The sequence below is a fragment of the Myotis yumanensis genome, unplaced genomic scaffold, assembly GCF_028538775.1.
Source record: "Myotis yumanensis isolate MYYU_CA2020_CCGP unplaced genomic scaffold, mMyoYum1.0.hap1 SCAF_3, whole genome shotgun sequence".
Classification (NCBI taxonomy): Eukaryota; Metazoa; Chordata; class Mammalia; order Chiroptera; family Vespertilionidae; genus Myotis; species Myotis yumanensis.
In genome coordinates, this window is record NW_027223754.1 from 163,202,877 (window position 1) to 163,222,612 (window position 19,736).

Sequence of the window (19,736 nt, forward strand, 5' to 3'; positions counted from 1 at the left end):
GCCAGCTCTGGGAGGGGCAAGTGCAGAGACCCCCCAAGGGGAGGGATCTGCCGTGTACCAGGCAAAACAAGGTGGCCAGAGCAGGGACCCAGAGCGGGAGACAAGGCAGGCAGGGATCAGAAATCCAAGCCTATGAGCTAGAAATCGTACTTTGGGGACACTGGAAACCCACGGAGGAGATCCATGGCTGGACCATGGCTAAGGTCTCCTCTGCAGGAGACCCCAGGCCCTGGGAAGAGAGGGTGCCCAGCACAGTTATCTACACAAGGGTAGCGAAGGACTGCAGAGGAGACTTGGCCGCCACCTGTTGTGGGTATCTGGGGAGGGAGACTCAAAATGTATTGAAACAAGAGGCTTAAGTCTGAAGAGGGCGTGGGCCTCCGGTTCAGGCCCATACATGTCCGTCAAAAATCCCCCGACTATTCCCCTGGCTGCAGGCTCCACGTAAACAAGGTGTAAAATACAGCGTCTGTGCGTGCACATGTGTGTGCTGGGGGGTGGGTGCACGGTGGAGCCAGGGCTCGCCTGAGCCCAATCCCTCCCTCAGGCAGTCACCACGCGGACACAGATGCAAAAACCGTCCATTTTATACAGTTTGTGGTTCAGAAGCAACAAAATGCAAAATGGTGGGACAGCCGGTCCTGCCCTCACCCCACCTGGACATGCCCATTTCTGTCCCCCAAGGGGCAGAGAACCCAACGTAGTTGCGGGCCCCTGGGCGAGGGGACCGTTAGCTGGAACTGTGTGTATGGAAGGTGGGGGGACTACAGGCCATAGGCCATTTCTCCCCAAGGCCCAGGGGAGTAAAGCTGAGGAGAGCTTCGTGGGGCAGGGTCCTCCTCCGGGAGGAGTTTTCCTGGACACCCCACAAGGCACTGCTGACCTGATGTAGGATGGCCCCGGAACACCTCCCCGCCCCGAGCCCGGCTGGCTCTCCCTGCGCCAGCTCCCACGGTGGTTAAGGGAGGAGGAAAGGCGTCTGGGGCCGGGGTTCAGCGCTGGGCAGAGACCAGCCGGGCACCAGCTGCTGGCCAGGACCCTCTCCCGCTGCTCTGGGCTCCTGGGGTCCCCCCGCAGCCGGGTGCCAGCCTCCCTGGCCCGCGCCCCCTGGCTTTCTGCACCGGCTGGGACGAATAAATAAATAAATACCTCCCCCCGCCCGCCCCGCCTACAGCTGGCTCTCCTCCTCCTCCAGGGAGCGGTTGAGTCCGGGGATGAACTTGAGCAGCCGCCGGCGGAAGCTGCGGTACTTGGCTTTGCGCAGCCCGGGCCCGCACAGGGCCTGCTCGCGGGCCTCAGTCCAGAGCGAGCCGGGCGCGCCCCCGCCCCCCGCCGCCCCCGGGGCCCGGGCACCGCACGCTGGCGCTGCGGCTCAGCCCGGCCCGCAGCCCCGGGGTCAGCGCCTCGGCCGGGCCCAGAGGCGGCGCGCGGGCGGGGGGCGGCGGCGGGGGCGGCGGCGCGGGCAGCTCGGCGCCCTCGAAGAAGCAGGTGTGGTAGACGGCATCCTCGGGGTCGCCCCCCGCCTGCCGCGAGCCCCCGCGGGGGGCCCCGGGCGCGGCCAGCAGGGGTCCGAAGGGCAGCGAGCCGGGGAGCAGGCCAGCCCCGTATAGGCACGAGCGCACCGACTCCAACGTGTCATAGATGCTGGGGTCCTTCACCACGAGGCCTGCCAGGGCCAAAGACAGGAGGGAGGGCGGTCAGAGGGCACGGCTGGTGGGGGGGCGGGGGCACAGCAACTTCCTATTAACCATCTATGTGGCCCTGGGCAAGTCCCAACCCCGAGTCCCACGTCCCTGTCTGTAAAATGAATGATACACTCAAATCCTTATGCGGACCACTTATGTACGGCACATGAGCCACGGAAGAGATTTTAAAACCGGCTCTTCGAGCCTGGGTGTTCCCATCTGTAAAATGGAGAGACTGTCTAACACTTACCTTCAGAGGACTATTGGGAATAAACTAGCAATGTGTGCGCATCAGCCCAGGGCGGTATTGTACCCAAACCTTTCTTCACTTTGGAGGGGGAAGTAACCCACTGACCAGTTCTGAGAGGGAAGCATGGCCGAGAGTGTGAGGGTATCAGCAGGGGCACAGACTGCCCTTCACAGCGCAGTGTACTCACCATGCACCAACCGCTGCTCCTGCACCATTAGGGACCTGTATTCTCCCCACTTCTCATACAGGGTTTGCTGCAAGACACACCATCACCTCCCTGTCAGGAGCCAGCCAGAAACTAGCCAGAGCGGGGTACAGACTGAGCGATCAGGGAGTACACAGAGGAAACCTTGCAGTTAAATGGAGGTTCAGATAAATGACCCCCAAAAAAGAGTGGGGCTTGCAGGGGCAGCGGCCTGGGAAGAGGACGGTGGGAGCTGGACATGATCTGGGCTGCTTTACCTTCAGGTACTGCAGGCGAGCCTCCAGTTCCGCCTTCCGGATCGAAGTTCCATACAGAGTTTCCAGCCTGAGGAGGTTGGGGAACCCAAGGCCGAGTGAGCGCCTGGGGTGCAGAAACACCAAGACAGACTGAGCTCCGGACTCACGGGGACCCTGGCGCCTGGACATACCTGAGCACGTTGCCAGATGCCTTAATGATGTCAACAATCTCTCGATGACGGATACCTTCCACGTTCAGGCCGTTGACACTGGCGATGGTGTCCCCTGCCAGGAAGAGAGGGGTCAGCATCTGCTCGATGGGGGAAATCCCAGCCAGAAATAGGGGTAGTAACCCCACAGAATAACCCTGAACTCCCCTTCCACCTCCCCATGGTTGCGGGAAGAACTTGTCCAGGCCCAGACCCCAGCCTAGGGGTCAGGCCCTCTTCAACCCACCCCCGCACTCCACCCTCAGGAAGCTCTGACCCCAAAGGCTGAGCCCTCCCAGCAACTTTGGGCTGCCCCCAGCGATGGTTATTTCAGTCTAGCCCAAAGGCTGCCATGAGTCCCAGACAGACAGGGGGCGGGCAGGGTGAGTAGCACCAAGCTAAGAACTGACACTGGCCCTGGGCATGACTGCTTCTAATACCTTGTGCATTGCATAGCCTCCTGACCTCAGGCAGGGCAAACCACCATCGCTAAGCGTTCACTTCCCAGCTGCACAAAAAGGGCATGATCCCAGCTGTGCTGCCTTGGGGATCAGGAAGGAGAGTGGGTGTGAAACTATTTTGCAAAGTTGCAATACACCACTTGGCTATGAGGGGCTGCTGGTAAGTGGGCAAGCAGGTGAGGGCTTAGGGAAGAAAATGGTAATAGAATTGGGAGGGGTCAGTTTGTGCAGATTCATGCTGCTCCTTCCTGGGACTTGGGACTCTAGATTTGGCCAATCCCCAGGGTCTCCTACTGGAGGCATCATTTCCTTGTTAGAGGAGGTAACACAGGTGCCCCAGAGTTGGGCCAGGTCAGGGGCAGGACAGGCCCTGATCCCCAATATCAGGCAGATCTAAGGGAATGTTGCCCCTTCCCCAGCTCCTGCAGGTGCTGGGTTGCCAGATTGCCAGGAGGAGGCAGAGCAGCAACAGCATCATCAGGCATTTACCAGGCACTGGCTCTGTGTTCGGGGAGCCCCCTTGCCACACTGTAATGTGAGGACATGTTATTGCCCCCATCTATTGATGAGATGGCTAGCTCACACAGTAAATGGCAAATGTGCCTGGGTCCAAAGCCCGGAATCTACGCATTCTTCTCTCTGGCCTTTCTAAAATAGGACAAGGAAGGGGAATTGATTTTAGAAGAGATTTCTTGCCCCCTCTGCTTGGGAGTAAGGCTATACCCCTCCCCAGAGCCCTGTGTCTTGAGCTCAGGCCCCACCTGGCGTGAGCCCAGCCAGCTGGGCGGGGCTTGACTCATGAACCCGGCAGACAAAAGTCACCATCTCCACACGCTGCTCCTCCCGGTGGTGAAGGCCATATGTCTGTAATAGACAAGGGGACCCTGAGTCCTGGGATGGGGCAGGGTCCATCCATTCCTCAGACTGGCCTCCCAGCCCCTCACTTGCTCGGCATCCAGCTTCTCCCACCTGGATCTCAAAGCCGAACGTCTGGTTTTCCTCCTTCTTCAAAGTCAGCACTTTCCTGCAGGAGACACAAGGGCCATCTCATCAAGACTGTCAGCATTTAAAGGAGCTCGGCAGTCCCATGGCGTGGCCTGCCACTGATGCTGAAGTCAGCCCTAGAACATCCTGTCAGGGCTCACTGTCTCCAGTGACACCTCACTCTCATCACAGGTTGCTGGAATGGCCTTCCTATGTCCAGCTGAAATCAGCTTCGTCCAGCCACCCAGAGTCAATCCAGCCTCCGGCAGGGGGAGGCACTGAGAGCCGGTGGACTAGCTGGATTTCGCAGTCAGTTCCTCCTTCCTATGAGCCCCAGAGAGCCACTTACTGAGTTAGCAGAGGCTCTAAATTCAGCCCCAGCCTGGAGCCTCCTCCGATCCACAGCCTTGGGAAGAGGGCTGGCCCTGCCCCCCAGAGGCCAGTCACGAGGCTGAGCCCAGACCACAGCTGCTCCTCCCAGCTTCGGTGGGGCCAGCCCACCAGATGTGAGGGCTGGGGGGGAGGGGAGCCTCAAGGCCGCCCCTTCCCGCACTGAAGGCCTGCCCACTGGACACAATGGTCTGGAGCCGCTCCAGATCCTCGCCTGCTGGGGGAGCCTAGAGTTTCCTCTGCCCACTCCACCCCCTTCCTTCCCTCCCAGCCAGAGGCAGAGTTAAAGCAGCTGCCAAAGGCCCCTCCGCGGCTCCTCGCCTCAGAAAGGCCCTGGAGACCCAGGTCCCCAGCTCTCAGCCTGACCCAGATACTCCCCAAATGCTGAGTGGTGATTCCCAGCCCCAGCCTGAGCACCTCCCCAGTTTGAGCCCTCTGAGTGAGCTGGGGAAGGGAGCGGGGTGACTGGGAAGTCTGTGTTTATCCCAGCGCTCTCTGGTTTTCTGGAAGGGTTGGCAAACTTTTTCTGCAAAGGGTCAGATAGTAAATATTTTAGGCTTTCTTTTCGGAGTTCATTCAGCCTCTCATATATGGTTCTTTGTTTTTATTTTAACAACCCTTTAGACATATAAAAACAATTCTTAGCTCAGGCACCAAACAGGCCAATCTGGCCAGCTGATCCGTTTTAGAAAAAGCCAGGCCCAAATCAGGATGGGACCGGGCTGAGTGGGGCCTGAATCAGCATTCATGTCTGCCCTCCCTCAGATCCTTCCTAACAGGGCTGCCCCAGGAAGGGACTGAGGTTCTGGAAGCCGGGGCAGCAAGACTGAAGCAGCTGGACACAGCTTGGCCACTGTCTGGGCCCTCTGGATTTGTTGGGGCTTCGAGGGCTCAGGACCCTGAAAACTTCTCTTAACTTCCTCACCTCCCAGGTCCAGGTCTCCCAGGGAGGGGAGATTTGCAGGGACGGGGGTGGGTTGAGGAGCATCTGATGACTCAAAAGTAGGGACTCTTTCTCTGCCACCCCCTTCACACAGCCCACACCCACACCTGCCCCTTACTTCAAGGGAGGGAGCCACGCTGAAAGGGTGGGAGGATGACTGCCCCTGGCTGGGCTGAGATACTGTCAGGCTACCCCCCACCTCACCCAGGTACCTTCCCCCCTTTGAACCAGGGCAGGGGCTGGGGTGGTGGCTCCTTACCGCTGCTGTTCAGGACTCTGGTTGAGATTCTTCCAGCGGAATCCTGAACCCTGGGCAGGAAGACAGAGAATCAGGAAGGAGCAGGTGAGAACAGGGCTGTCCTTGAGCAGATGCTGAGAGCCTTGCTCTGGGAGGTCCCTCCCCTGGGCTCCAGCCCTGGCCCCAGCACTCCCTGTAGTCTGGTCCCAGTCGCACACCTGCTTTGGCGCTTTTGTAACTACTTGCCAAGTCCACTATCAGTGTCACCCATGGCATTCTCCCCATAACTGGGACTGCAGAGTCACACAGTCCTCCTGGGTGCCAGATACACGAACCTCTACGCCCACACTGGGGGTGGGCGTTTCATTCATCTCCGCAGAATCGTCTCCACCCCGGGGTGCATGTCTGCAAGGGCTCAGGCCTCCCAGACTCCTGTCAAGGCACTCCGAGACCTCCGGCTAGGCAGGTCTCTCCTAATCTCTCAGCCGCAGACAGTGGCTGGGGAGCTGGGCGCTGGGCCCAGGTCTGGAGGGCGGGCCATCCCAGCCCAACTGTGGGAAGGAGGGGACAGCCCATCGCCTCCTCCAAAGTACGGGGTGTTTCAGGGACCAGCTCAGCCTGGACATCTGATGCTTTCCGGGACGAGAACAAGCAAACAAACAAAAATCTTAGCCCTCAAATGTGTCCTTAAGTCTCACCATACTTAGGAGAGAGACTGGGAGCTCTTTTTATTTTGCTTTTTGGGGGGGGAATGAAAGAGCTGAGGGTTCCTGCCTCTTTAGGGCCCTTGAGAAACGAAAGCAGCGTCCATCTCCTCTCTCTCTCTCTCTCTCTCTCTCTCTCTCTCTCTCTCTCTCTCCCCCCCTCCCCCCGCAAGTATTGATCCTTGGAAGAAGCCCTGTCCCAGACCAGCCATTGTCCCATGAGCCCCAAAGAGCCTAGGGCCTCCCTGGTTGATGCCCTGGTTAACTCTCCTCACAGGCCTCCCCAAGGCTAGGAAGATAAGGGGACCCTCTTTCTCCAGAACCAGAGATTGGCCTCAGGGGTGGGGACACTTCCCAAATGGCCAGGGAGGAAGGACTGGGCAGCACAGAGAGAGACCCCTTTGTCTTTCCACCCTATTTTCATAAAATGCAAATTCTCAACAAGCTGTTCATTGTGTGGGGGGAGCCAAGGGCCAGGGGAGGAGGAGGGGGACCGAGCCAGGAAAGGCCACCAGCCCCCTCTCCTAACCTGGGTCTTGTACCCCCTCACCCCCCCCTTCTGGGAGCTCGGGTTTCCCTCGGGCCAGAGGAAGAACCCGCGGAGGAGGGGAGACTCAGAGGGCAGGCGAGGCCCGCATCCTTCCTGCCCCGCGGGCGCCCTGGGACCCCTCCCACCGCGTCCGGTCCAGCCAGTGCGGCCCAGCCAGGTCCAGGGAGCCGTGACCTCGCACCCCGCACCTCGGCCGCACGGCAGGGCGGCAGGCCCCAGCCGAGGCATCCGGGGTTCCCTCCGCGGGGTGAGCGCTCGTGGCCTCGGCGCACCCGCCGCCCTCCCTCTCCACCCGGGACCCTCCAGTGAGCGGGGCGGGACCCCAGCCCGGTCCCGCTCCAACCGCAGGAGCCGGGCGAGGGGCCCTAGGGGTCTCCAGACCCTGGGCTCCGGGAGGCAGGCTGCCGGCCAGAAGGGTGAGGAGGAAAAGGGGGTGCTGGGGGGCCAGGAGGGAGAGGAGCGAGACGGCATGGAGGCGTGGGCTGCGGGGCCAGGGCTGGCCCCCGAGGGGAGAGGGCCGAGGGGACTGGCAGGTCCTGGACCTGGCCGTGGGGGTGCGGGCTGGGGGACATGGTGGAGGACTGGGGGGCCCTGGGCAGGACGCTGTGAGGGTCAGCGGGGGGTGCAGGGGTCACAGGCACAGGTGGGGGTGTTGCGGGCTGGAGGCCAGGAGGAAGGGACCCTGGGGTTCGGCAGAGGCACCGGAGCGCGGTCCGCGGAGCTGGCGGGGGGAGGACGCACCTTCCGGCGGGGCAGGGTGCCCCCCGACACGGCGAGCGCGCGGTACAGCTCGGCGGGGGTGGTAGTCCTCCAGCGCGGCGTACAGCGCGTCCCCCGGGGGCCCGGCGCCGGCGGCTGCGGCGGGCGCGCCCGAGGCCGGGGTCCGGGCCGGGGCGACTTCGGAGGCGGGCGCCCGGGCGGCGGGGTCCGGGGCGGCGGCCGCCTCCTCCTTCTGCTGCAGCTTCCGGAGTCGGCGGAGGGTCATCGCTCCGGCCGCGGCCCGCGCCCCTCGGAGGTGCTCGCTCCGCCACGGGCGACTGCAGCTCGGGGTGCCAGCCAGGCGGGCGGCCGGCGCTTCCCTTTATAGGATCCGCTGGGCGGGCCCGGGGCGGGGGGCGGCCTCCCGGCGGCCTCGCCCCCAGAGCCGCAGGCCCCGCCCCCGGGGGGCGCTGCCCGGAGCCCGGCGCGACTGGGGCAAGTAGGGGACCGGAGCACTGGATGCGGGAAGCCTGGCGGCGGAGGAGGAGGGGGCGGGGGGGTGGAGCAGGGCATCCTGGGCGGGTTCCAGGGTCTCCCAGACACCTGCGAGGGGGCGGGGGGGGTGGCTTTGGAGACTCGTGGAGCACGTGGGGGTGGATGGCAGTAAGGGGTCACTGGGAGCAGGTCTGGCGACCCAGGGAAGATTCTGGGAGACCCTGGGGGCCGCAGAAGCCTGTAGGCAAGAGGGGTGGCCGCCGGGCTGTGCAGGGGGAGGGTGCGGCCCCTGGGGAAGAGGCGCCCTGCTGGGCTGGGCTGTGCCGAAGCCCAGGTTCCCCCAGCAGAGGTCAGAGAGGCTTTCTCCCCTCCCAAGTCAGGGGAAGGGACGGGGTGGAAACCCAGAGGATGGTGGGCTTCATTCGGGCCGGCCCCTCAGAGGGGAAGACTGGTCCCTCCTGGATCAATCTCTCAGCTCTTGACGTCAGAGCTCACCTGCCCCTTCCCCAGCCGACTAAGGAGCTGACGCATGGGGAGGGGGTATGCTCGGCCACGCTCTGACCCCGTCTTAGGCACCATCCCTGGGCTCCCCGGCCACGGGAGAGGTGGGGACGGCCCAGCTGAGGCTCTGTCGTCAGAGGTGCCTGAATAAGAAGTGAGAGGAGGAAGTGGAAGGCCAGGGCTGGCGTCTGAGGAGCCCGTAACCCCCACAGGGTGGCAAGCACCACATCAGCCGCTACACAGAGGCCAAGGCCAGGGAAGGCTGTGCCTGTGTGAGCCTCTACAGCTCACATTCACTGATCATGGGCCATGTGCTGTGCACGCCGTGCTGCATGTGCTTTACATACACAAATTCACTCACTGGTTCTCATGACAACCCTATGAAACAGGTATCATTATCATCCCTCACAGAGGAGGAAACTGAGGCCAGGGGGGCTCAGGAACTTGCTCTAGGCTGCTTAGTGGCAGAGCTGAGATTCAAACCCTGACAGCCTGATCCCAGAGCCTGCAATCTCCCACGATATGATGCTGTCATCTTCAGTTCTTCATTCTCTCTGCATTTGAGCCCTGCTCCATGCCAGGTCCTGGCTGGGCTCTGGGGTTACAGAGGCTCTTGGGCCGGTAGGGAGTGGTACCTGTACAAGTGCTGTGTTAGACACCTGGCCTGAGGAGGACGGAGGGACAAGTGGCCACATCCACCTGGGGCAGCCTGTCTCCTGTTTATCTCATTCAGGGTCTGTCACAGTCTCCTTGCTTCCTTGTCTCCTTGACTTTCTGTGTCTGCCTCTTCCCCACCCCCAGGCCCCCGAGTCCCCGGGCCCCCGGCCCTGCAGGAGGTGTGGGTGGGAGGGGGTATGTCTCTGCCCCTCAGTGATTACACAAGTCCAGATGGCAGGATGCCTGTTGGGTGGGGGGCAGGGGTGGAGTGGGGACTGCCAGGAGCGAAGAGCTAACTCCCATAGTGCCTTCATCTTCCACCTCCCACTTCTCCCCTTGGCACCTCCAAGTGGCCATCAGCTGAGGGGGTGAGGGGGTGTCGGTGGGGAAACATGGGACTCTATTGTGAAGCATTAGCACAGATGGACCCCTGGACCGTCTGCTGCCTGCTCCTGACAGACGGCATCTGTGCTGGGGGTGGGGTGGGGGTGGGGAGGCCAGCGCAGGCCGGAGAGGCAATGGTTTCTATTCTCTATATTCCTGTGCTTCTCCCTGAAGAGACCTGTGAGAGGGCATCTGGTACAACCCTTCTGGGAAGGACCACCATCCTACCGATCCCAGGGGCTACCTAACTGACACCTCCCTGCCCAAGACCTGGAGAAGCGGACGCCGTGGGTAGCACAGCAGCTGGGTGGACAGCCCTGCTCAGACATTCCTCCTTCAGGCCGAGGTGGAGGCAGACTCCCCTCAGTGTGCAGGTCAGTCTGCCTCCCTGCCTCCCAGAGAAGGTCATCCAGGCTCCTCCTCCCGCCAGGCAGAGAGTCCTGGAGAACCCTGGAGAACCCTGGAGAAGGGTGGGCACAGGAGAGGCAATTCTGTCGGGGCCATTGCACGATTTCCCCAAACCCAGGAACGTCAGAGCTGGAATGGGCCTTATGGTCCGGAAGGGATACCATGTGGTGAAAGCCCTCGTCTAACAGAGGAGGCAAACGGAGGCCCAGAGGGTGGCAGAACAGGTGGATTCCATGACCACGGAATCCCAGGGCTCTTGCCCCATGGGCTGTTTAATTCTGTTGCTGGTAGCTCCCCTGAGAGCCCAGAGACCTGTGCCTGCTTGCTCCCCCGCCCCCCCCCCCCCCCTGCCAGTTTCTCCAGGGAAGGTGGTGACGATACCACACCATGGAGTGGTGATGCCCTCTGGTGGTCGCGAGTCTCTTGGTGGAAAGTCTTCAAATCAGACTGAAGGGCTGGTGCCAGGACTCCACCTGGAATCCCAGCTGGTTTTGTGGATCCCCCACAACTCTCTCACCCCAGGGGTCTGTGTTCCCCTGAGGAGCCCAGCTCCACTTTAGCCACTGAGTTTGGAATCTCAGACCTGTCGCAGAGAGGAAGCTGTGTTTTGATCTCAGCCAGCGCTGCCCTGCTGCAGGTGAAATTCATCAGGAAGGCAGACCGCTGGGGGGCCGCCTGGGTGCTGTGACCTCCCCGCTGTGACCTCCGCCAGACGGTACATGAGGCCCTTAGCCTTTGCCTTTTCCAAGCCTCCACGACTGCCACCTCCGCCCGAGCCTCTGGTCTAGCATCTGTTCTCCTCATCCCATCTCCTGAAGCTCCTTAAAGCTTGGGGGAGCGGGCTGCACACTGCCCGCACCTCATACCAGGACACATCGCCCCCCTTTCTCCTCTCTGGGAAGCCTCCTTGCAAAAGCCCCATTGCTCCGACTCCTCAGACATCTGCACTCAATCTGCACTTTATGCCCAAGGGCAAGTCCCTGCCTTTCAGAACGAGCTCCCCAAGTCTGGCTTCCTTTTGCCCCCGCTGCCCTAGCTCCCAGCTCTGAGGGTAGGGCTTGGCTTGTGCTGGGGGCACAGACAGCAGGGGCTCAGCTCATGGACAAGGCCAAGGTAAGACCCCCTTCTCTTCGGCACAAGCCCTTGCCCAGACACTCAACAGCCCCCATGGCGGAAGTGGGAGAGCTGGATCTCACCCGCAGCGGCCTGCGCAAGCTCCAGGGAAGTTGGGGCACTGGGGGCGAGAGCTCCAGAAGCTCAGGCCCCTGTGGAGTCTCACTCAGTGGCAGGACTGGAAGGGACGACCAGTCTGCCCCTGGGGCTCCTCTCTGGGTATTGCCACTGCTCCCAAGCAGGGGGGTGGGAGGGCGAGGGTCTGGGACTCAGCTGGCTCTCTGGTCAGGAATGAGGGGCTGGGCCCCCAGTTGCATGACACTGAGGGAGGCATGGACAGCCGGTGGGCAGCTGACAGGGAAGGAGTGGTTGTTTTTCTGAATGACTCCTTCAGTTTCTGCAGGAGAGTGTGAGTGTAGTATTGTGGGCCAGGGAGCCCAGCAGCAGGGGGGTCCATCACAGCCCAGACTTGACTCGAGGGGGTTTGAGTGTCGGGGCAAGGCAGATAGGACAGCTTATTTCCGTTGGATATGGGTGGCCTCTGAGGCTGGTCCCATCCAGAGGTCAGAGACCATCTTGTGCTGGGATGGCAGGATGCCTCCAGCCTGAACAAGTCAGACGGGTGGAAGGAAGGAGGGTCACTCTCCAGCTCTCCTCACAGCACCAGCCTAGGACAGAGGGTACGCATTATTTACCTGCTTCGTTTCAGAACAGGTACAGTTAGGACAGAAAGTAGCAGCTCTTAGGGAGCCAGGTTCCCCAGATCTCCACCCTCTTGGCTAACACAGCTGCTCATTCCCTCTCCCGGGGGAGAGCACTGGGCACCAGGCTAAGATTCCCCTGTTTACACTGGCCGGCTGGCCTCTTTCTCTCACTGTTTGCGTTTGCTCACGCCCCAAACCCCTGCATCCTACCAACAGTCTCCCCCTTTCCTGCAGCTGACCCTGCTACCACCACTGCAATTGCTTCCTGGAGTCAGTGCTGTGATTGTCCCCAAACACTTACAGCAGTGGTTCTCAACCTTCTGGCCCTTTAAATACAGTTCCTCATGTTGTGACCCAACCATAAAATTATTTTCGTTGCTACTTCATAACTGTAGTGTTGCTACTGTGATGAATCGTAATGTAAATATCTGATATGCAGGATGGTCTTAGGCGACCCCTGGGAAAGGGTCGTTCGACCGCCAAAGGGGTCTCGACCCACAGGTTGAGAACCGCTGACTTATAGAATCGCATCTCGCCCTTGCTTACAGCCTTGCTTTGAAGTGCCCATTCCCTACATCAGGAACGACAGAGAGGCTTTATGGGACAACTCCACATAAGCATGCTGTTGAGAAGAATTTGGAGACCAAGTCTAGACTCAAGAGGAAAAGTTACTGGTAGATTAGCACCTTCTGGGGTACCTGTCACAGGGGAAGTGATGGCACTGGTGGCTCCAGAATGAATTCTTTTTTCAGCACGTGACAGCTCCATTGCAGCCCTGGCTCCCTTGCACTAGCCGTACTGCACGTATGTGGTTTTTGGTGACACTCGTTTTGACTAAAACTCCCTCCTCTCCTCAATCAGCAGGCCAATGTCTGCTCCAAAATAGATGTCACCTCTCTTGACCCCAACCTCTTGTTTGTCCTTTGTTCCCAGAGCATTTGTCTACCCTTATAGCACTCATCTCAGTCCATTGTAGTTATCTATTTACTAGTCTGTTCCACCAGCGCCCCGCCCCCGCCCTCCCTCCCCCAGCCCCCTGGAGGTCAGGGGCCTGTCCTTCAGTTCCCTAGGCACAGCATTGGTGCTTCCATCACTCATTATGTGTTTTGTCATCAGTGCTTCCATCACTCGCTATGTGTTGCTCTGTAACGGGACTTGCCAAGATCTGCTTCATCGTTCTCTCCATACAGATCCTCTCTCTGTGGTGAAGAGAAGGGGTCAGACTGTTCATTCTGCCTTCTGCTTTACACACTACGGTTGCTCAACAAATGCTTATTTAATCACAATCAATTTATTATTAATTGTTCCTTAAACCTTCCTATCCCATTAGCCCCATCCTTGGCTTCCAAAGAGCATTCCCAGACAGACCCAGGGCTCTCTGCCATATCCCTTCAATGCCTTCCTGTCTGACCATGGGGTGCCCATCAGCTTCCCGCTGGGTGTGCTGCCAGGTGTTAGGTCAAACCCCAGCTTAGACATTGCTGTGAAGGCATGTTTTAGATATGATTAACCTTTCAACCAGTAGAATTTCAGCAAAGCAGATTGCCTTGCAAATGTGGTTGGGCCTCATCCACTCAGCTGAAAGCCTTCAAACACTGAGGTCCCTGAGGAAAAAGGAATTCTGCCTCCAGGCTGCCTTCGGACACAAGGCTGCATCATCAATTCTTCCCTGGCTCTCTAGCTCGTTGGCCTCATTTCAGACTTGCCAGCCCCCACAACCATGAATCAATCCCTTAAAATACCTATCCATCCATCCATCCATCCATCCATCCATCCATCCACCTACCTTACTGGTTCTCTTTCTCTGGGGAACCCTAATACAGCATTCCTGGCTGGATCCAAAGCTTCCTCCCCTCCCGCCACCTTCATTCTGCATCCCTCCATGTTCCTGAGTGTCTCTTGAAGGCTCCTACTCTACTTATTTTGTTTTGTTTGTTTTTTGCAATCTTGTTTTCCAGAGTGCAAAGACCAGACAGAAGACATGGCCTGGAACGAAGGAGGAAGCAGAACTGTAAAATGTGTGTAACGAAAACCCAAGTGATACACCAGTCAAATGAATTCAGGTCTCCTGTATGGGGCCTTACAAAGGTGAAACCCCGTTAGTAACCTCCAAGGGCCCATGAACAGGTACCAGAATGGTTGGCATTCTGATTTCCAGAATGAAGTTGAACCTGCAATCCATAGCCTAGTGAATTGTAGGTCCATGCCTGCAAGGTGACTGTCTTTTGAACTGGGTTGAGATTAGCTACAAGCCACTTCACCTTTCCTTCCTTCCGACAGACAGGTAGGTCAAAGAGATGCAGCGGCCGTAATACTTGCCCACTTCAGCAAGCTACCTGGGCTTCTGCTGTTTTCTTTGTGCATCAAAGAATTGTGGCCAGGGAGCATTTAATTAGCAGCTAACCTGGGTAATGGGGATATATGCCAAACTTAAAGCCAACTTCTAAAAGTTACTTGATTTTCTCCAGCCCCACAGTCTCAGATGAGAAAACAATGAAAAAGTCTAGGGCCCAGTGGTTGGTAAGCCGCGGCTCGCGAGCCACATGCGGCTCTTCCACAAAATACCGGCTCTTCCACAAAATACTGACTTCTGTGCATGGGCCACGAAGTTTCAATCGCACTGTATGTGCGCGTCCGCACATGGTATTTTGTGGAAGAGACACACTGAAGGGGCCAAAGAGCCACATGTGGCTCGCGAGCCGCGGTTTGCCGACCACGGGTCTAGGCAAACAATCAGAATTTTAAAATATCGACAGGCTGGAGCAATGGGCAGGTTCTATCTATGCTAAAACTTAATAGGGTAAACATATGTGGTCCTGCACCTGAGTTCAACTTCCCTTATACAGGATGGAGGAAGGAGAAGGTGGCTGGATTTCACTCAACCCGAGACACGAGATGCAGCCATGGGGTGTGACCTGCAGGTGTCAGGCACAGTCCGGGGCTCCTGTTCTAGTCTGTGCTGCCAGTTAACGCCTAGGTGAAATGTTATGTGACCTTCCTGGCCCGGGCTCTAGCTGGCTCGGCGGAGAGCAGCTGGCCTGGGGAAGAACCGTGGACCATGGAGGCTGGACGGTGCCAAGGCTAAAGGGCTGCAGCCTGCGGTCCGACATCCTAAACCCAAGGTCTCTTCCAGCCTGTGAGCTAAGCTTATTTGACTTACTGGCCAGTTACTTGAGTTCTAACCCTGCTTCCTAACCATAAAGAGAGGACAATAACGCCCACCTCACACTCTTTTACGATGAAAGCAATTGATATACGTAAAGCAATTGATATACGTAAATTTGGGCACATTGCTCAGCACACGTAAGTATCTGCTAATATTAACTGAAGGAACTCGAAGCTTTGCCAGACTCATGGTAACATGACAGCTGCCTTCAAGTATTGGAAGGGCCTTATATGGAAGAGAGGAAGCTGCTCTGAAGCGCCTGAGGATGGAAGTCACATGGAGGTTGCCCGGTTCTGCATGAGGAAGAGCGTTCTCCACAGCAGACGCCTGCCGGCAGGTGCAAGTTGTGGTCCTGAGTGTTTCGGCAGGAGGTTCGGAATCACGTGGCCCACAACGTGGCGGGACGCTGTCGGGAGGCAAGTGCCCACGGGGTGGTGGGCTAGGGGACCTTAGGGTGCCACCTACACATGAAATTCTATGACTCTAGGACTTTTATCCCAGGTTCCCTCAGCCTAGAGACAGACATTCACAGCCACCCACACACTGGAAATGCCAGAGGAACCACTGGAGACTCACGTTTCAAAGCCCCAGACTCACATTTACACTCCAGTTTAGGAGGGGAAGCAGAAACTGAGGAGAGCTCTTAGGCTGTCTTCGAGACTACGTGGTTTGCGACTAAGCAGGATCAAGACCCTCTTCTGTCTAAAGAGGAAAATGCTACAAGACTAAAATACAGACAAAGCCCAGGAAAGGGTGTTTAGTGTCCCACTCCCTCACGCACCAGGCCTTCTCCCTCCACGGAACAGAGGACAGTCTCAGGGAGACCCCACAGGGGCGGGTCAGCTCCTCTCTGTGACCTGCTGCCCAGCCGCGTGGGAAGGTAGAAACGCCACCTGAGAACATCTGCCCTGGCCCACTCCCCTGACAACAGCTGGGCGCAATCCACAGATGGAAAACAGATGGCACCAGATCAGCTCTGTGAATAAAACTTTAATAATGTACAGCAGAAATTGGACAGGCTCATTCTTATATTAAAACAAAAGATTTCCTATATTACAACTTATTTACATTTGCATACTGAAGAGGTAAAGTGTCTAAGTGGCTATTTTACAATCCTTTCTAGTAAAATGTACAAAAACAAACAGAAGTACCGAGAATGCCGTTCGGGGGCCTTGATGGCAACAAAAGAACGGGCTTGGCCTTGGTCTGTGAACCCAGAATCCAGAGGTGCAGGTCGCCCTAAGGGTCAGGGTTAGCCTCAGGGGGCCAAACACCACGGCTTCAGGCTGTAGTTTCTCCCCAGCTCTCTAAACTCCTAACGCTTATGGTTAAGAGTGGCGAGGGTGAGGATGGGAGCTTCCCAAAAAACTGCTCAGTCCTCCCCAGGGGGGAGGAGCTGGATGTACGTGTGGCGAGGACAGAAGGGCCACCTAGGGAGCAGGCTAGTGGCTTGGGAGTCCCTGGGTCGAGGAGTGTTGGCAGATCCCAGAGGCTGGTGGTGATGGGCACGGGGAGTCTAATCCCATAACCACTTAGAACCCGCCAGGTTCTGCAGGGCAGAGGTGAGGAAGGAAGTCCCCTGATGACACAATTGGTATTCAAGGGAAATTAGTCAATAGCCAGTAAATTGGCCCAAACAGTTAGGGGGAAATCTCCTTTAATGCAAGGAAAGAGGCAACACATCAGGAAAATAAATAGAAAGGCCAGGGGCATCGGGGAGACAGAAGCAGGGAGAGGGCTCCCTCCTCCACAAGCTTTGGCAGCGAGTCGCTGGCTGGAGGCAGGGTGCTGTGCAGCTGCATCCACACCATGCTCCCGGGCAGGGAGGAGGCGCAGAAGGAACCAGTGACTGGGCGCCTGTGCCCACCACCGGTCTTTGGCGTGGGAGGCATCCTTGCTCCTCGGTGGTCTTCTATGAGAGCAATCGTCCCGGGCTCAAAGGCTCTCAGAACCAACGACTGTATGAAACTTCTGGTCTCAAAACAGGCACCCACCAACTTGGATCGGGTCCTTCCTCAGTGCTCCAAGGGTAGGACTCAAGCCTGTCTCGTTCACAGTCGTATCCCAGCACCTAGCACAGTGCCTGGCACCCAACAGGCACTCAACATTAGCTGAGGAAACGCCTGGAGAAGGAGCCACCAGCTGGACAGTGTACAACAGGCCAGGGCCCTGGCCCCAAGCCACTCCTGGAACTGGGGGTGGGTGGGCAGAAGCGAGAGACGAACCCCCAGGGCAGGAGGGGCCTCTCCTGTGGAGTGGGGACAGGCTCAGGACAAGGACGGACGTTTCCAGTGTGATTGAGCTATGTGCGCTTGATTGAAGCTTTTTTTTTTTTTTGTGGTTGTTTTTGTAAGGGTTTCTTTAAAAACAAATAAATTGAGAGGTAATCATCACATAGAGATGGTTTTCCTTTTATAAAAACTTAATAATATTAAAAAAAGTTAAAATCTAGACCCTCCCAATAAAATTAAAAAACAAACAACAAAAAACCCACTCCAGTTAAAAGTTATGGCTTCAAAGTTATTATATACCTAAGCTATGGTGACCAAACCACCACCCACAACCGTGCTTCTAGACATCGTTCACTACTACATTCAGGTTAAATATGATTCGGCTCAGGCTGCTCCCTTTAGCAGGGCCCCTGAAGTGGGTACAAGCCTCCTACCTTCCCTCCACCATGATCAGATAATCCAGTAAAAGACCCATGCAGATGCCTCCCTCCCACCCGCACTCCCTCCCCACTCCCTGCCCCCCTTTCCCTTCCCCACCCTAAACCCACCACCACCAAAAATATACACGGCTGTTTCCAGAATCTGGGACAGGAAAGACAGATGTGACATTCTAATCCGAGTCCCACGATCTGGGCTACAAACGCGTTGGGCCTTCCTGGATGCTGCGAGGACCATGCCCTGGGCTGGCTCATTTCCCACGGTGGCAGCTGACCACACGCCCAAGACTCACACCAAGTTGCTTTCCCTGTCCACCCACCCTCCCTCACATTTGGACCCCAAAGCCTGCTGGGCCAGCTTTGGTTCCAGTGTGAAATGGAGAGCGGTGCTCACGCAGGGTTGGCAGAGCGGCCTGTGGGGAAGGAGGGTACCGTGGCTCAGAGCTCTGGGGCAGGGGCAGGGGCGGGGGCGGGGGCAGGGAGGAGACCTCTGGGCAGGGCACCAGGAAACGAGACGCTGCTCACTACTGAACAGAGGCACCAGCACGAAGACAGCATGAAGAACACACCCCTGACCTGCACATGCACAGAAAGCTCAAGCAGGGAAGTACGCACCTACAGACACACGCGCACACACACACGTTATGTACGTACACACACACGTACACACACGCACGCACACACATGAGGGCGTGGCACAGACCAGGCACAACAGGAGACGCACCTCGGCACATGCACACCTGGCTGGACAGACTGGGGCGGATTCCGTCTCCGCTGGCAGCCCCTGCCGATGTCCGGGCGAGGGTGGAGCATGGGGCCCAGAGCTGCCTGCCAGAGGGGCTGCGCTTCGGGTTCCTCTGGGCCACCTCGGTGCCGGGGCTGGTTCCTGGAGGGAAATCTCAGTGCTGCTCAGCACTCGGCTTCACCTGGGCCCTCCAGGCCGCCGTCACCACTCCTGGATGTACCCAGGCACACCGGGTTGGGCGGGACTTCCCACTACAACCAGTTAGGAGTTGTGGCACCGAGTTCTCACACCGTTCGCTCAGAGTCTCCATGCCACGAGGAGGTAAGTATAAAAGGTGTCTGTGTCTCAAACCCAACATGGGAGTGAGCGGGTCTCCCGGGCTCTGTCCCTCTTTCGGACCAGGGCTTCTGGCCACAGAGGGCTGGGCAGAAACGAGAGGTAGGCCTCCATCGTACGCTCGACACGGCAGCTCTGTGTAGTCCTCGCTGCCCAGGTTGCATGTAGGGGAGGGAAGCAGGGTTAGATCTTCACATCTTCCTGCACGCTGAGCTGGGAGAGGGTCTTCTTAATGCGCAGAGCAGTCAGGCGGGCGGCGCCGTTGGCGTACCAGCACTCTCGCATCATCTTCCCCATCACGCGTAAGGCCTGCACGGAGACCCAGAGGCATCAATGTGACCCTGCCCCGCGGAAGCCTTTCTGGTCCCCAGGCCCCTCATTTCTCTGTGAAAGTCTGCCAGGATCTCCTCTCCCCTCTGAACCTAGGGAAACACCTTGCAAGCATCCCTGTCCCCATGGCTCGCCCTTCCTTAGGGGCCGGGCTGTGCAGGCACAAGGAGAAAGCTTCCGCAGGAGGGGGAGCTCCCTGCAAGCACCGCGAGCCGCCCCATCATCTGCACAGTCTGGAAAGAAACACCCACAACAACCTGTGGTCTGACAATCATTTCTATCAGGTTTGAGAATCCATTTTCATGATTGTTGTTCTTCTATTTTTACTTAAAAAATTTTTTTATTGGTTTTAGAGAGAGGAAAGAAGGGAGGGAGAGACAGAGAGATTTGTTGTTCCGCTTATTTATGCATTCACTGGTTGCTTTTTTAACTTTTTCAACTTTTTATTTTTTTAATAATTTTTATTGATTTCAGAGAGGAAGGGAGAGGGAGAGAGAGATGGAAACATCAATGATGAGAGAGAATCACTGACTGGCTGCCCCACCCTGGGGATTGAGTCCACAACTCAGGCATATACCCAACTGGGAATTGAACTGTGACTCCTGGTTAATAGGTCGAAGCTCATCCACTGAGCCACGCCGGACGGGCTGGTTACTTTTTTGTATATGCTCTGAC

At 57.8% G+C, this 19,736-nt stretch overlaps 2 protein-coding genes and 1 long non-coding RNA gene across 5 annotated transcripts in view; 1 reads left to right on the forward strand and 2 right to left on the reverse strand.

The window, feature by feature from the left end:
- Window positions 1-567: 567 nt before the first annotated feature.
- TAMALIN (trafficking regulator and scaffold protein tamalin) lies at window positions 568-7,887 on the reverse strand. The gene is given in 10 exon segments (XM_070410194.1): window positions 568-1,330; window positions 1,332-1,666; window positions 2,123-2,189; window positions 2,398-2,464; window positions 2,568-2,661; window positions 3,808-3,910; window positions 4,016-4,070; window positions 5,623-5,672; window positions 7,597-7,653; window positions 7,655-7,887. Coding segments are annotated over 10 exon segments (1,176 nt in total). The 5' UTR covers window positions 7,841-7,887; the 3' UTR covers window positions 568-1,168.
- LOC139007116 (uncharacterized) lies at window positions 7,151-16,072 on the forward strand. 2 transcript variants are annotated; one of them, XR_011470829.1, is made up of 4 exons: window positions 7,151-7,271; window positions 9,766-9,965; window positions 13,775-13,834; window positions 14,663-16,072. It is a non-coding gene; the product is annotated as an uncharacterized lncRNA (long non-coding RNA). The 2 variants fall into 2 exon arrangements; XR_011470828.1 differs by having other exon boundaries at window positions 13,775-13,904; window positions 14,663-14,676.
- ACVR1B (activin A receptor type 1B) overlaps window positions 15,953-19,736 on the reverse strand; it is a 35,848-nt gene continuing 32,064 nt past the window's right edge. Inside the window, exons 9-10 of one of the 2 annotated variants that reach the window (XR_011470827.1) lie at window positions 18,375-19,040; window positions 15,953-17,341 (exon numbers count right to left, since the gene is read on the reverse strand). Coding sequence is in view for 1 of the 2 variants with exons in the window: in XM_070410193.1 (XP_070266294.1) it covers window positions 18,915-19,040 (126 nt within the window). In the remaining variant the exon portion in view is untranslated. Of the gene's footprint in view, window positions 19,041-19,736 lie in introns of both variants that reach the window. The other variant, XM_070410193.1, reaches the window with a different exon arrangement.